Source organism: Phoca vitulina, unplaced genomic scaffold (assembly GCF_004348235.1).
Source record: "Phoca vitulina isolate PV1807 unplaced genomic scaffold, GSC_HSeal_1.0 scaffold68, whole genome shotgun sequence".
NCBI lineage: Eukaryota > Metazoa > Chordata > Mammalia > Carnivora > Phocidae > Phoca > Phoca vitulina.
The window spans coordinates 3038900-3055821 of NW_022589771.1; the positions used below are offsets into that span (position 1 = coordinate 3038900).

The window sequence follows — 16922 nt, forward strand, 5'->3', positions numbered from 1 at the left end:
GTGTGTGTGTGCTGAGCCTCCCCTGCAATCTGTGTGTGTGCTGAGCCCCCCTTGCAATGTGTGAAGCCCTCTCTTAATCATCTTAGATGATAGTGATTTCTTTTTTCTTCCCCTCCTCGTTGAACCTTACATAGTATCTCTGTGACTGATTTGTCAACCGGTTTTGTATTGATGTGGGGTGTCTGCTGTTGTGTGGTTTTGTTCCTAATGTTTTAGATGCTTTTGTGTGTGTGTGTGATACAGGGTTTTCAGTGCTGCCAGAGACTGTCCCTTAGGCTTTTTTATCCCCTTCCCAGCGTGTCTTAAGTCAGTATCCAGGAATATTTAACTTAAAAAAGAAAATCACATAATGGCTTTCCACTAGGGCCATGTAAGTCTTTCCCAGGGAGTATATTTTCTTCATAGTTGAGGCGTTACCAATGAACAGATACTAGAATTTTCTAGGATGCTCTTCTCTTGTAAGTCCTTCACGGCAGAGCCCTTTGGTGGTGTGGCAGATTCAAAGCTGTGTGTGTTGCTGGTTTGCACACTAGTGTGGATGCCATCCTCTCTCGGGGCTCTCTTCTTGTTGGTGTGGGTTAGCTTTTCTACTTGCATATTTGGCATGTAAAGAGTATGCATCCCGCTTTCTTTCTTTTTTTTTTAATTTTATTTTATTATGTTATGTTAGTCACCATACAATACATCATTAGTTTTTGATGTGGTGATCCACGATCCATTGTTTGCGTACAACACCCAGTGCTCCATGCAGTACGTGTCCTCCTTCATACCCATCACCAGGCTAACCCATCCCCCCACCTCCCTCCCCTCTAAAACCCTGTTTGTTTCTCAGAGTCCATCGTCTCTCATGGTTCATCTCTCCCTCCGATTTTCCCCCCTTCATTTTTCCCTTCTCTCTCCTAATGTCCTCCATGCTATTCCTTATGTTCCACAAATAAGTGAAACCATGTGATAATTGACTTTCTCTGCTTGACTTATTTCACTTAGCATAATCTCCTCCAGGCCCATCCATGTTGATGTAAAAGTTGGGTGTTCATCCTTTCTGATGGCTGAATAATATTCCACTGTATATATGGACCACATCTTCTTTATCCATTCATCTGTTGAAGGGCATCTCAGCCCTTTCCACAGTTTGGCTATTGTGGACATTGCTGCTATGAACATTGGGGTGCATATGGCCCTTCTTTTCACTACATCTGTGTCTTTGGGGTAAATACCCAGTAGTGCAATTGCTGGGTCATATGGTAGCTCTATTTTTAATTTTTTGAGGCACCTCCACTCTGTTTTCCAAAGTGGCTGTACCAACTTTCATTCCCACCAACAGTGTAAGAGGGTTCCCCTTTCTCCACAACCTTTCCAACATTTGTTGTTTCTTGCCTTGTCAATTTTTGCCATTCTAACTGGTGTAAGGTGGTATCTCAGTGTGGTTTTAATTTGAATTTCCCTGATGGCTAATGATGATGAACATTTTTTCATGTGTCTGTTAGCCAATTGTATGTTTTCTTCAGAGAAGTGTCTTTTCCTGTCTTCTGTCCATTTTTTGACTTGATTATTTGTTTTTTGGGTGTTGAGTTTGAGAAGTTCTTTATAGATCGTGGATACCAGCCCTTTATCTGTAGTGTCATTTGCAAATATCTTCTCCCATTCTGTGGGTTGCCTCTTTGTTTTGTTGACTGTTTCCTTTGCTGTGGAGAAGCTTTTTATCTTGATGAAGTCCCAAAAGTTCATTTTTGCTTTTGTTTCACTAGCTTTTGGAGATGTATCTTGAAGGAAGTTGCTGTGGCCGATGTTAAAGAGGTTATTGCCTATGTTCTCCTCTAGGATTTTGATGGATTCCTGTCTCACATTGAGGTCTTTCATCCACTTTGAGTTTATCTTTGTGAATGGTGTTAGAGAATGGTCAGGTTTCATTCTTCTGCATGTGGCTGTCCAATTTTCCCAGCACCATTTATTGAAAAGACTGTCTTTTTTTTCCATTGCGTATTTTTTCCTGCTTTGTCAAAGATTATTTGACCATAGAGTTGAGGGTCCATATCTGGGTTCTCTATTCTGTTCCATTGGTCTGTATGTCTGTTTTTGTGCTAGTACCATGCTGTCTTGGTGATCACTGCTTTGTAATAGAGCTTGAAGTCTGGCACTGTGATGCCCCCAGCTTTGTTTTTCTTTTTCAACATTTCCTTGGCGATTCGGGGTCTTTTCTGATTCCATACAAATTTTAGGAATGTTTGTTCCAGCACTTTGAAAAATGTCATTGGAATTTTGATCGGGATGGCATTGAAGGTATAGATTGCTCTGAGTAGTATAGACATTTTAACAATGTTTATTCTTCCAATCCATGACCATGGAATGTTTTTCCATCTTTTTGTGTCTTCTTCAATTTCTTTCATGAGTGTTTTGTAGTTCCTAGAGTATAGATCCTTTACCTCTTTGGTTAGGTTTATTCCGAGGTATCTTACGGTTTTTGGTGCTATTGTAAATGGAATTGTTTCTCTAATTTCTCTTTCTACAGTTGTGTTGTTAGTGTATAAGAAAGCAACTGATTTCTGTGCATTGATTTTGTATCCTGCCACATTACTGAATTGCTGGATGAGATCTAGTAATTTGGGGGTGGAGTCTTTTGGGTTTTCCTCATAAAGTGTCATGTTATCTGCGAAAAGAGAGAGTTTGACTTCTTCTTTGCCAATTTGAATAACTCTTATTTCTTTTTGTTGTCTGATTGCTGTTGCTAGGACTTCTAATACGATGTTGAACAATAGTGGCGAGAGTGGGCACCCTTGACATGTTCCTGATCTTAAGGGCAAGGCTCTCAGCTTTTCCCCGTTGAGGATGATATTCGCTGTGGGTTTTTCATAGATGGATTTTATGAACTTGAAGAATGTTCCCTCTATCCCTATACTCTGAAGAGTTTTAATCAGGAAAGGATGCTGTATTTTGTCAAATGCTTTTTCTGCCTTGATTGAGAGGACCATATGGTTCTTCTCCCTCCTCTTATTAATGTGTTCTATCACATTGATTGATTTGTGAATGTTGAACCACCCTTGCATCCCGGGTATAAATCCCACTTGGTCATGGTGGATGATCCTTTTAATGTATTGTTGGATCCTATTAGCTAGGATTTTGTTGAGGATTTTGGAATCCATATTCATCAGGGATATCGGTCTGAAATTCTCCTTTTTGATGGGGTCTTTGCCTGGTTTGGGGATTAAGGTAGTGCTTGCCTCATAGAATGAGTCTGGAAGTTTTCCTTCTGTTTCTATTTTTTGAAACAGCTTCAGGAGAATAGGTATTATTTCTTCTTTGAATGTTTGGTAGAATTCCCCAGGGAATCCATCAGGCCCTGGACTCTTGTTTTTTGGGAGGTTTTTGATCACTGCTTCAATCTCGTTACTGGTTATTGTCCTATTCAGGTTGTCAATTTCTTCCTCTTTCAGTCTTGGCAGTTTATAGGTTTCCAGGAAGGCATCCATTTCATCCAGATTGCTCAGTTTATTGGCATATAGTTGTTGATAATTTCTAATAATTGTTTCTATTTCCTTGGTGTTAGTCGTGATCTCTCCCCTTTCATTCATAATTTTATTAATTTGGGTCCTTTCTCTTCTCTTTTGGATAAGTCTGGCCAGTGGTTTATCAATCTTATTAATTCTGTCAAAGAACCAGCTTCTAGTTTCGTTGATCTGATCTACTGTGTTTCTGGTTTCTAATTCATTGATCTCTGCTCTAATCTTAATTATTTCTCTTCTAATGTGTGGCTTAGGCATCATTTGTTGCTTTTTCTCTAGTTCTTTAAGGTGTAGAGTTAGTTGGTGAATTCGGGACTTTTCTATTTATTTTTATTTTTATTTTTTTCTTTTTTCAAACCTTTTTTTTTTTTTAATATTCCATTTATTTATTTGACAGAGAGAGAGATAGTGAGAGCAGGAACACAAGCAGGGGGAGTGGGAGAGGTAGAAGCAGGCTTCCCACTGAGCAGGGAGCCCGATGTGGGGCTCGATCCCAGGACCCTGGGATCATGACCTGCGCCGAAGGCAGACGCTTAGTGACGGAGCCACCCAGGTGCCCCTTTTTCTATTTTTTGAGTGAAGCTTGGATGGCTATGTATTTCCCCCTTAGGACCACCTTTTCAGTATCCCATAGGTTTTGGACCGATGTGTTTTCGTTCTCATTGGTTTCTTTGAATTGTTTAAGTTCTTTGATTTCCTGGTTGACCCAAACATTCTTGAGCAGAGTGGTCTTTAGCTTCAAAGTGTTTGAATTTCTGCCAAATTTTTTCTTGTGATTGAGTTCCAGTTTTAAAGCATTATGGTCTGAGAAATGCAGGGAATAATCTCAGTCTTTTGGTATCGGTTGAGACCTGATCTGTGATCCAGTATGTGGTCTATTCTGGAGAAAGTTCCATGTGCGCTCGAGAAGAATGAGTATTCTGTTGTTTTAGGATGGAATGTTCTGTAAGTATCTATGAGGTCCATCTGGTCCAGTGTATCATTCAAAGCTCTTGTTTCCTTGTTGATTTTCTGCTTAGATGATCTGTCTATTGCTGAGAGTGGAGTACTGAGGTCTCCTACAATTAACGTATTGTTATCAATATGACTCTTTATTTTGGTTAACAGTTGGCTTATGTAGATGGCTGCTCCCATGTTGGGGGCATAGGTATTTACAATTGTTAGATCTTGTTGGATAGACCCTTTAAGAATGATATAGTGTCCTTCTGTGTCTCTAACTACAGACTTTAGTTTAAAATCTAATTTGTCTGATATAAGAATTGCTACCCCAGCTTTCTTTTTATTTTATTTTGTTTTATTTTTTTATTTATTTATTTATTTTTTTGTTTGTTTTTTGTTTTTCGTTTGTTTTTTGTTTTTTGTTTTTTTTCTCCCAGCTTTCTTTTGAGGTCCATTGGCATGGAAGATGGATCTCCATCCCTTCACTTTCAGTCTGGATGTATCTTTAGGTTCAAAATGAACCTGTCTTGTAGACAGCATATGGATTGGTCCTGTCTTCTTATCCAATCTGCAACCCTGTGCCGTTTTATGAGAGCATTTAGGCCATTCACGTTAAGAGTGATTATTGAAGGATATGGATTAATTGTCATCATGTTGCCTGTGAAGACCTTGTTTTTATAGATTGCCCCTGTAAATTTCTGTTGTATATCATTCTTGGGGTATTTCTCCTTTTATAGAACCCCCCTTAATATTTCTTGCAGGGCTGGCTTAGTGGTCACATATTCTTTCAGCTTCTGCCGGTCGTGGAAGCTCTGCATCTCTCCATCCATTCTAAATGACAGCCTTGCCGGATAAAGTATTCTTGGCTGCATGTTCCTCTCATTTAGTACTCTAAATATGTCTTGCCAGGCCTTTCTGGCTTGCCAGGTCTCTGTGGACAGGTCTGACGTTATTCTGATGTTCCTCCCACTGTACATAAGGAATCTCTTCCCCCTAACGGCCCTTAAGATGGTTTCCTTGGTTCTAAGATTTGCAAGTTTTACTTTTACATGCCGGCGTGTTGGCCTGTTTTCCTTGATCTTGGTAGGGGTCCCCTCTGCCTCTAGGACACAAATGTTTGTTTCATTCCCCAGATTAGGGAAGTTCTCAGCTACAATTTGCTCAAATACATCTTCTAGCCCTCTCTCTCTCCACTCCCTCCGGGATTCCAATTATTCTGACATTGGAACGCTTCATGGTGTCACTTATTTCTCTGATTCTATTTTCATGGATTCTGAGTTGTTTTTCCCTGGCCTCCTCTTTTCCCTTTTTATCTATTAAATTGTCTTCAGGTCACTAATCGTTCTTCTGCCTCACTTACCCTAGCTGTTAGATTATCTAGATTAGTTTGGATCTCATTGATAGCATTTTTAAGTTCTGCCAATTCAGCTTTCATTTCTGCCCTTAGAGACTCTGTGTTGCCATTAATTGATTTCTCCATTCTAGCCATTGTCTTCACAATTGCTAGCCTGAATTCCATCTCTGACATCTTGGTTATATCTGCATCCATTTGTAAATCTGCAGCATAAGTCATAATCTCTGAGTCTTTTCTGTTTTAGGGGCTCCTCCTCCTAGTCATACTGTTGATGGGTGGTTGAGGGAATGTATAGAGTCCAAATTATTGACCAGAACCCAGCAAGATGCACCTGTTTTCTTGGGACCTTAGGGTTGCTGGCCTCTTGTTCTCCCAGCCTGTCTTCTGGGGGAGGGGCCTGCCACGCTGTTACTCAGGCAACCCTGTTTGGGCGGAGCTGCCCTGACCCCTGTGGCGGGGGTTTGGCTCAGTGGGAACCGGTTTTTTGGGGCTTTTGTTCTCTGGCAGCTTTCCCTGGCGGCTTTCCACGTCTCTTCCATGAGTCAGAGCAGAAGAGACCATTTCCAACCCTCTGCCTCAGAGCAGAGAGACTGCAGTCTGTTCTTCAGTGAGCTCTCCAGGCCACACCGTCTCTGTTTCTGTCCGTGCTGCTATAAACTGCAGCATCCTGGGTTGTGCGCCCCTCCGCAGCGCCCCCAGTCCTGCCTCCAGGTCGGGGCATGTCTCTGCCCTTTGTGCTTCCAGAACCGCCAGCTGCTCCCAGTTCCCACGCGCGACCCCGCCCTCTGGGTTTCCGCCCCGGGGGCTGCCCTAAAGTCCTTTCCCCGCCACTACCGGTCTGCGAGTCTGTGCCCGTCCGCAGCGCGCGAGGCTGTCACTCACCGGCGGTGTAGGATCCCCATGGCCAGGCACCCTCCCGCTGCCGTTTATCCTCCGATATCTGCCCGCGGAATCACGGCTCCCCGCTTCGTACCTTGGAACCAACCGCCTGCGATATTCTGTTTGTAGAGATCCAGATCTTCTTCCATCTCAGGCTGGTTTTGTGGGTGCTCAGAGTGGTCTGGTAGATATCCAGCTCAATTCCGGGGACCAGTTGGAATAGGGTTCCCTGCTCCTCCACCATCCTTTCCTCTTCTCCTGCATCCCTCTTTCAACACTCAATATTGACTCCTGCCTGAGAGTTCATTCTTAAGTTGAATGAATATTGTGTAGCTTTTGCCAATATTTTTGTTGTTGCTTGTGCTTTCGGTGTCATATCTAAGAATGCGTTGCCAAATCCAAGGTCACAGAGATTTATGTCTATGTTTTCTTCTAAGAGTTTTATAGTTTTAACTTTTACATTTAAGTCTTTTATTCACTTTGAATTAATTTTTGTATAGAGAGTGAGGTAAGGTTCACCTTTATTCTTTTGTACGTGGATATCTGATTTTTAAGCACCATTTGTTGAGACTGTTTATTCCCCGTTGAGTGGTCTTGGCAACCTTGTCAAAAATCAGTGGACTGTAGATACATGGGTTTATTTCTGGACTCTTAGTTCTATTCCATCCACCTCGTTGTCTGTCTGTACTTAAACCAATACCAAAATGTTTTGATTACAGTTGCTTTGTAGTAAGTCTTGAAATTGGGAAGTGTGCATCCTCCAATTTTGTGTTTCTTCTTAAAGATTGTTTTGGCTGTTCTGTGTCCCCTGCAATTTCATATGAATTTTAGAATTAGCTTCTCAATTTCTACAAAGAAGTTAGCTGGGATTCTGATAGGGATTGTGTTGAATTTGTCAGCTTGGGGAGTATTGCCCTCTTAACAGTATTAGGTCTTCCAATCCATGAACATGGGCTGTCTTTCAAGCTATTTTGATCTTCAATTTCTTTCAACAACGCTCTGTGGTCTTCAGATGATATTTTCTATTTCCTTTGTTAAATTTATTCATAAGTATTTTCTTTTTGATGCTATTATAAGTGAAATTTTTTAAATTTCATTTGATTGTTATATAGAAATTGATTTTTATACATTGATCTTGTATTCTGCAAACTCATTTATCAGTTCCAGTAGTTTAGTGGATACCTTAGGATTTTCTATATACAAGATCATGTCATCTGTGAATAGAGATAGTTTTACTTCTTTTCCAATCAATGCCTTTTATTTCATTTTTGCCTACTTGCTCTGGCCAGAACCTCTATACAGTGTGGAATAGAAGTGTTGAATGTGGACAGTATTGTCTTTTTCCTCATCTGGTTTTGTTATCAAGGTTATGCCAGTCTCATACGAATGAGTTGGAAAATGTTCCTTTTTCTATATTCTGGACCACCTTTAAGGTCTGAGTTATTCTTTGAATATATGATGAATTTGTTGGTAAAATCTTCTGGGTTTTCTCTTATTTTTATTGAAAGATTAACTACTGATTTCAATTTCTTTAGTGATTATGAGGTTTTTCAGTTTTATATTTTTTCTTGAATTATATTAGGAAAATTAGCTTAGGATTTAACCATTTCTTCTCCACCTTAAAATATATTAGGATAAAATTTTTGTAAATCCTCCATTTGTGATGAAAAATACAAGTTTGAAGTTATCTTCTGTATGTGTCCATTAGATTAGAGTTACCAACTGTCTTATTCAAATCTTTTTCTTTACTGGTGCTTTTTTATTTGCTGGGCTACCCATTACCGGGAGGTCTGGGCTTTGCTTCTGACCAACCAGCTATCAGTCAGGGATTCACATGATCTCCTCAGGTTTGATTACTTTGCTAGAGCAGCTCACAGAACTCAGGAAAGCCATTTCCTTCCTGTTTGCCAGTTTATTATAAAAGGATATGATAAAGGATACCGATGACCAGCACATGGAGGGGATGCTTAGGGTAAGGTGTGTGGGAAGGGGTGTGGAGCTTCCACGCCGTCTCCAGGCACGCCATTCTCCCCGCACCTCCATGTGTTCAACCCAGAAGCTCTCCCAACCCCGTGCTGCCGGGATTTTATGGAGGTTTCCTTGGGTAGGCATGGTGGGTCATCAACTCCATTTTCAGCCCCTCTCCCTTCTCAAGAGTATAAGGGTGGGGCTGAAAGTTCCAAACTTCTAATCCCAGCGTGGTCTTTCCGGTGACCAGCCCCCACCCAGGAGCCCACCTGGAGTCGCCTCGTTAGAACAAAAGACACGCCCATCACCCAGAAATTACCAGGGTTTTTGGAGCCCTGTGTCAGGAAGGGGTTAGAGACCAAATACCAGAACAAAAGGTGCTCCGAGTGCTCCTCCCATGCAGGGAATTACAGGGGTTTCAGGAGCTCTGTGCCGGGAGCCTGGGCAGAGGCCAGTACATACTTTCTTTTTTTTTTTAAAGATTTTATTTATTTATTTGACACAGAGAGAGAGATAGTGAGAGAGAGAGAGCACAAGCAGGGGGAGCGGCAGGCAGAGAGAGAGAGAAGCAAGCTCCCCTCTGAGCAAGGAGCCCAATGCGGGACTTGATCCCAGGACCCTGGGCTCATGACCTGAGCTGAAGGCAGCCGCTTAACCGACTAAGCCACCCAGGTGTCCCCACAGTACATATTTTCTATTATCTCATGATTGCCGCCTTCTTTTTTTTTTTTTCCACATCCTTCTCCCCTCTTAAATTTTGAAGTTACTTGATTTTTGTTTTAACATTAGGAAATTTGTCCATGCTTAACGTTAATGCTTTCCTCTCCTCTGCTGTAGCGTGAGCGCCAACACCAGAACGTCAGTCCTTCCCTCCCGACGCACGAGGTACTCGTCATCATACGCATGATGCCTCAGCCGTGTGACCCTACCAGAGATGGTGGTGTAAGACCACGATGTTAGGACTACACACTCACCACTCTTGCTCGCACAGGAGACCTTTTATCTCAAACCAGTCCCTCTGCCTGAAGTCTGTCAGTCAGAACGGGAGTTAGGCGGCAGGCTCTACTTGGTGAGCGGGCTGCACTTGGTTTGTTGTATTGGAAGGAGGCCAGCCAGGCCCGTTTGCGTATCGTCTCCCACTGTTTTCACGCTCCAGTGGTGTCGCGAAGGTGTGACTGAGAGTAGGTGGCCTGTGGAGCCTCAGTTATTTACTGTCTGGCCCTTTATAGAAAAGGTTTGCTGATCTCCGCATTAGCGAGGCTCTGAAAACGTGTCCTGCATCTTCTTTCTTCTGGGCAGTGTTGGAGGGTGTGCGGTTCCAGGTCACGGCTGTCCCGTGGGCTCCCCACTGTTTTCTGCCTTCACTGTCGTGATGGATGCGTGCCGTGCTTCCTTTCACAATACGTTGCCTTTACCGTCTGGTTGATCTTAAGATTTCTCTTTGTCTTTGGTGTTCTGCAGTTTCGTCATGCCCTAGCCAGGTGTGAGTTTCGTTTCATTTCTATTTCTGTTTATTTTGCTTGATTTCTGAATCAGTGGATTGGTACCTTCTGTCAGTTCTGGAAATTTTTCACCCTTTATCTCTTTAGGTATTTAACCCTGCTCCATTCTCTCTTCTTTTTTCTTCAGAAGATCAGATTACATATTAGTTCAGCCTTTTTAATCTGTGAATGCCTGTTAACCTCCCCTCATACTTCCTCTCTCTCTCTGTGCTTCGATGGTGATCGCTTCTTTAGATCCGTCTTTTTGCTGTGTTCTGGTTTCTTAGATCCATCTTTTTGCTGTGTTCTGGTTTCTTCTGCTGTTAAGCCCATTTATAGAGTTAATTTAAATTCAATGATTATATGTACGTCTTTTAAGTTCTTTGTCACATATGCTGAGTTCTTGTTCTTTTTATTCATATTTTCAGAAACTTATTTCTTTAAACATGCTTATTTTCTGCGTATAATAATTCCAACATGTAGAGTCTTTGCAGATCTGACCCTGATATCTGTTCCTGTTGGTTGTCTTAACACCTTGTTTTCTTGTCTTTTATCATTTTTTGGACTGCATGTATGTGGGTGGGTTTTTGTTTTTGTTTTTGTTTTTAATTATCTATGGGAATTTCTTGAGGCCTGGGTCAAGGACAGGTTTTTCCAGAGACAATTTGCATTTCTCCTGCCCTGAGGGTACTACCAGCCTAGATCTGTCTCTCTCTCTCTCCTTTTTAAAGTAGGCTCCATGCCCCGTGCATCTTGATTTCACAACCTGAGATCAAGACCTGGGCTGAGATCAAGAGTCGGACGGACCCTTAACTCATGTTATGATTTATGCTTTTGTTATGGGTAGGCAGGCATAAGAAAAGATCCCTTGAAAAATCCTACACCTGCTGTAAAGCAAGTAGATGTTAAAATACTGGAATATTATTCCATATACCATTTCCAAGAATCCTTTTAGTGAATTTCTCCAGAATTTAGGGCTAGGCATTTATATCATTTGACGTGCATTTGCGTGTCTCTCCTTAGAAGCCTGTGGAACATCAAACTTTCCTCCCTCCCCCACCTCCCTTTCCTTCTCTGTTCCCCTCTGTGGTTTTCATAAAGATCAAAGCTTATGGCAGTTACAGTATTTATCTCGTCTTTGGTTTTGAATACAATTGTTTTCCCACCATGGCTTTCACTCTCTTTTAAAAGTTTTATTTTTAAAGTTCTCAATTTTTTAAAGTGTTAGTATTACACACCAATCCATAAACCTCTTTGGAAATAGCATGGTCCACACTGTAAATAAGTTGGCCTTAAACTAAATGAAGGTGGTAAGTAAACTGATTAGTGCTGGGAGCGCAGCCGCTGTCTAGTCCCCATACGAGATACTCTCAGTGTAATGGAGCCGCTCGCTAGAGTGGACACCCTTCTGCCCAGGTGCTCTTTTACAACAAGATTAACAGGAAGAAGGACAAGGAATAGGTATGTAACAACTAGAAATAAAAATAGTGAATCTCAGGTGTACACGAGGAGAGTGTCATCACAAAGGCAGTTTAGCTGAATAGGAGAACACTCAAAAGTAATTTTCATAAAACCACGCTTGGTCATCACTATGCCTTTTTTTTTTTTTTTTTTTTATAGAGTCTTCTCTTTCAAAGCTGCTTCCATGTTTTTTAGTTAAAACACAATTTGATTGCTGCGGACGTTCCCACATACATGAGGTGTGTGGGTCTTGGCTGGCTGACTTGGACTTACGAGCCGTGGAGTCCCACAGAGTATTAAAGCATAATGGACATGTTTTCAGTTGTAGGAAGAAAAGATATAATTTTATATTTGAAATGTGACTGGCTAATACAAAATGGATTTTCAAAATTAGATTATAAAAACCTTAATTATCCAAAGTCAGTTTAAGTACCAAAACACACAGACACACAACACTAACATTATAAGATTAAAGGCACATAAGAACGAGAATATCATATCAGAATGTATTAGGATATTGATTATATTTAAATAATTATTTTTCTTTTTCCTTCTGTAGGTGAAGATGACTGAATAGAATTTACCACAGTTACTTTAGAATCTCCGAAAGCGTTGCTGGCAGAGGCCTGACTAGGAGGTAGATGGTGCATCTTCTTACTTTCCAGAGTCTCGTCAGCGTGTTCAGGAGCAGCCGTGCTGGTCTGGTCGTGTTTAAAGACATAGCCCGACCCAAAGAGTTCTTCCATTAGACTTCTTTTCTTATCTCTGAAAGTATCTTTTGCTTTTGTCCGGGAAGACTTGCCAAAAGAGGGTTCATACCCACTCACAGAATGTTCTGGCTTCAGTCCGTCTGCGTTCTCGCGAAGCTTGCTGGTGCCCACGCCGCCTCTCATCACACCTGCCCCGACCGGGCCGCCCGAGGCAGGAAGCCCGTGGTGCAGGTTCTCCGTCGCTTCTGTGAACGAGTAATGCTTTCTCTGTCTGAAGGGTATCTTGATATTCGCAGCAGCATTTTTATCAGGCATCTCGTCCATGTCATTTATTTGGAGACTTGTTTTGAACTTTTCTTTCCCTGCATTGTCTTCCTGCTTGCCTTCCCTTTCAGGATGAGTTACTTGAATTCTTTTTGGTGGTAGTTCTTCTTCTTCTTTCACCAAAGTGGTTTTCTTTTCTTGATCTTCTTTTGTTTCTCTCTGTCTTCCAATATTCGCCAGAGGTGGTTGTACTTCCAAATGTTCCTCTTCCTTCGATAAATCTATATTCGAAAAATAGTCTGTTTAGTGATCTTTAAAATGTAGGGATTTCTCTTTCAAGAAGGCATACTGAGCACACTGTTGACATCTGACAGGCACATGAACATGACATGCATCCAACACTAGAATACAGGGAAGGGTGCTGGTAACAAGCTTGAAACGTTCAACTTTCCTAGAACATACCAAATAAATAAGAATTATGAAACCAAAAGAAACATGATATTCATGAAAGAAGAATGGACATTTGCTAAGAAGTTATCAGTGGATGCTCATCATTCCTAGGCGATGGAGTGCCATTTGAAACAATGAAAATACTTTTCACCCATCCAAACTGACAAATAGTTTCCAGATTTGGTGAGAATATGGGGAAATTGGAACTCTGTTCCCCATTGGTGGGTGTGTCAATTGGTACAGCTTTTTTTGGATGGCAATTTGACTGTAACTATACAAAAGTTTTTTTTAACCTTTTTTTTTAGAGCGAGAGTGTGCACGTGTGCATGGGGGTTTGGCGAGGAGGGGCAAAGGGACGGGGAGAGAGAGAATCTCAAGCAGACTCCCCGCTGAGCACGGAGCCTGACCCAGGGCTCGATCTCGAGACCCTGAGATCATGCCCTGAGCTGACACCAGTCAGACACTCAGCCATCTGCCCCGCCCTGGCTCCCCTGAATCTATCAGAATTTACGTGAACGTGCTCTTAGATCCAACAACCTCACTTCTAGGACCAAACTACAAAAATACGCAAAGATACGGATAAGGATGTGTACTGCAGCATGGTGTAGCAACAAGGAAACATCCTAAGTGTGTGTGAAGGGGCCACGGGTAAAGAAATGGCGTGCGCAGTCCGGGGGATTCTGGGCAGCTATTGTAAAGACCGGGGTGGGGCTGTGGGGACTGACGGGGAGAGGTTCAGGGTAGGCTGTGAAATGAAGAAGTCATTTGGAGGTGAGCCTTCCGTTCCCGTTCCTTGCTCAGGCACTCAGGAAGCCCTGCCCTCAGCCTCCCCTCTTCCGAGGAAGGGCTGTTGCAGGTACCTTCCGAGGAGACCCGCACCCACGACCTGCGTCCTGATCACTTACACACCTGGACGGTCGCTCATTTGTGGCGGGGAATGGGGCAATGTCACATGAGCACGGGGTTGGGAAATTTTCTCACGTGAACACATTCTGAAATAAAAGTATTCGTTTTAATCCAGGAAAAAAAAAAAAAAAGGAATTCTAGCAAGAGCAATCGTTTTAAGAATTAGTGGTGAGCAAAGAAGCCAGCAGACTGTATGGTTAATTCTAAATAACTGTTCCTGTCGTGCCCCACGATACCTGATGCGAATGTGGACACGGGACACCCTGGGTGGAACTGCTCCTTTGCCACCCCCTTCCGGGGCTAGGGCGGTGGGCTGCTCCCGGCCTCCCTGCCCTGCTCTTCCTGCGCAGCGGCCTCTACTCCGAGCCCTTCGTGGCTCCCCACGCCCCCACCCGCCTCCGAGAGAAGGCCCAAGTCCCCACCGTGCTCCCCGAGCTGTCCCGTGCCCCCCGCAGCCCCCCGCTGCGCAGCCCCTCCTGCGGGCGGCGCGGGCTTCGCCTGGAATGCCCTCCTCGGGTGTCCGCTCGGGTCGCCCCCGCCGCCCCGCCGCCCCCGGAGCTGCCCTCCGCGTCCCTCCTGGTGCGGGCGCTCTCGGCAGCTCCACGGCCCCCAGCCGAGCCGCACGCCTTCCCTGCTGCGCGCCATCGGGTCCTTCCTCGCTGGGTCAGCGGCGCACGAGGGCGCGACTCCTCCCCGGAACCGGACCGGACACTGTGGCTCCAAGACCCTTTGTCCCGTGGATGGGTAAGCTTTCCGGGACAACAAGAACCACCGACACGGACTAACAGCGCCGTGGAAACCGACCAGCCGACTTGTCAGCCTCGGTCGGCCGGCGAGCCCCGTGTCGTCTGGGCGAAGTCGGAGGCCCCACACCGAGGGTGCGGCCTCCGGAGCGGGACCCGGGCCGCGGGGACTGCCCGCCGCCGCTGCGGTTGCCCGGCCGTGGGGCGCGCGGCACATTTCCCGGCGGCAGTAGTTGCACACGGACGCCAGGGGGCAGTGGCTTTAAAATTCCGGACGGAGGGCGCCTGGGCGGCTCCGTGGGGGAAGCCTTGGGCTCGATTTCCGCTCGGGTCCTGATGCCAGGGTCGTGAGATCGAGCCCCGCACAGGCACGGTGCTCACCGGGGAGTCCGCTGGAGATTCTCGCTCCCTCTGCCCCCAGCCCCACTCGCGTGTGCCCACTCTCTCTCTCTAAATAAATACAATCTTAAAAAAGAATTCTGAAGGTAAATGATCTCCAACCTAGCATTTCTTTCCAGCCAAGTATTCATCAAGCGTGAGGGTCGCGTAATGCCATTTCCAGACGACAGGCATACACACCTACCTTACACGCACGCATCCTCCAGCAGCTGGGGGAGGATGTGCTCTTAGGGCACGACGGCTCTTACCCAGGAGGAGGCCATGGCTTAGGAGCCAGAAGCCTGGGCAGAGAACGGGGTGGCAGGAGCCTGCGGGGAAACGCGGGTCCCAGCACCACAGCGGCGCGCCAGAGGTACGGGGGACCGGGCCGGAGGCCAAGAGGCTGAAGCACTGAGGGCTGGCGCCACCAAGACCCCTGCTCCGCAGACCTCCCGGGCACGCCACGTCCTTGGCCTGTCCTGCCCGGGGCCTGATGAAGGTGTTGCCCTCGCCATCACGCGCTGCAGCCTGGCTTGGCCGGGGACAGCAGCGTTCTGCTTGGACCTGCTCCCGAGCGCTGGACGGAGTCTGGTGATCTTAGCACAGGAAATTCCGGGCAGCCCATTCCCTCCCACCCCGTCTGTCCCGGTGTAGGTGCCAGGGCCCTGATGGTTCTCTGCCTCCCAGGGGGACGCCTGACCTCACCCCCAGATCCGACCCCTTGTATGTCCGGGGAAGCTGAAGCCAGAGTCTGTGCGTCTTTTCCTGGGAGTCTTCATTTAAAGTCTTCCTTAGCAGGGATGTTGCCCTTTACTCAGCTAGGTTTGGGTTTGCTGCTCAGTGTGTCAAAACTGAACATACTGTTTAAGGATACGCACTGTGAGGAACAGCAAGGCAATGACGGGCATGAAATGGAAGATGGTGGTTATTTCTGGCGGGCGGGGGGCGCAGGCCTGCGGTTCGGAAGGGCCCACAGGTGTTGCGGGGAACACGAAGGTGCTAGTTCTTAAGCAGGGGTGTGGCTACACAGGTGTTCATTTCCTAAGAATTCTTTACATTGTATATATGTGTTTTATGTATACTTTTATTTACTTTTTATAAAGAATTTATTTGATGGAGAGAGAGAGTGAACACAAGCAGGGGGGCAGCAGAGAGAGAGGGAGAAGCAGGCTCCCTGTGGGGCTTGATCCCTGGACCCTGAGATCATGACCTGAGCCGAAGGCGGGCTTAACCAGCTGAGCCACCCAAGTGCCTCTTACGTATACTTTTCACACACACACACACACACACACACACACACACTAATTCACAACTTAAATCAAGTAAGAGTAAAGGAAACTTTTAAAAGTGGTTACAATTACCTTCGTATTTTCTCTTGGAATCCTCTTGGTTTGGAAGTTTGCTGATATAGTGAGGAATTGCACAGGTTATTTCAGTTGATTTTTCTCTATGACCAATGTTTCCAGTTGTCTTTTTACCCTATAATTTAGAAAAGCAGCAAAACCACATTTTTTTGGGGTACAGGCAATTTTAAATTGTGTTTTGTTCAATGAATATAAATACTTTTTGTGGAGAATAAGAGACGATTTTACCCTATTTTTATAAAGATATGTTCAGACACCGCAAGAATTCAAACCTGTTGTACCTTAGCTGTCAAAGATGGAGCATCTTCCGATTTTTGGGTTTCCTGGTGTTTCATACTTGTCAATGAAAAACTTCTGTCTGCTTGTACAGATTTTGTTGAAGAAACTACAGAACAGGTACATTATATGTAAGAAACATTTTACATGTGGAAGCAACATTGATCTTAGATATAAAATAACGCTGAAGTTTGTAGTGTAAGACAAAGTGTACAGACATTTAAACCTTTTTTTCCCCAATATATGGAT

General features: G+C 44.4%; 2 protein-coding genes across 2 annotated transcripts in view; one reads left to right on the forward strand and one right to left on the reverse strand.

The window, feature by feature from the left end:
- GET1 (guided entry of tail-anchored proteins factor 1) overlaps positions 1–12231 on the forward strand; it is a 26856-nt gene extending 14625 nt beyond the window's left edge. The window contains exon 6 of the transcript XR_004297913.1: positions 12142–12231. The gene's annotated coding sequence lies outside the window, so the exon portion shown is untranslated. The remainder of the gene's footprint in view (positions 1–12141) is intronic.
- The window catches only part of LCA5L (lebercilin LCA5 like), a 39774-nt gene continuing 34247 nt past the window's right edge, over positions 11396–16922 (reverse strand). Inside the window, exons 7-9 of the mRNA XM_032392585.1 lie at positions 16679–16782; positions 16395–16512; positions 11396–12837 (exon numbers count right to left, since the gene is read on the reverse strand). Of these exons, the coding sequence (XP_032248476.1) occupies positions 12110–12837; positions 16395–16512; positions 16679–16782 (950 nt within the window). The 3' untranslated portion in view covers positions 11396–12109. The remainder of the gene's footprint in view (positions 12838–16394; positions 16513–16678; positions 16783–16922) is intronic.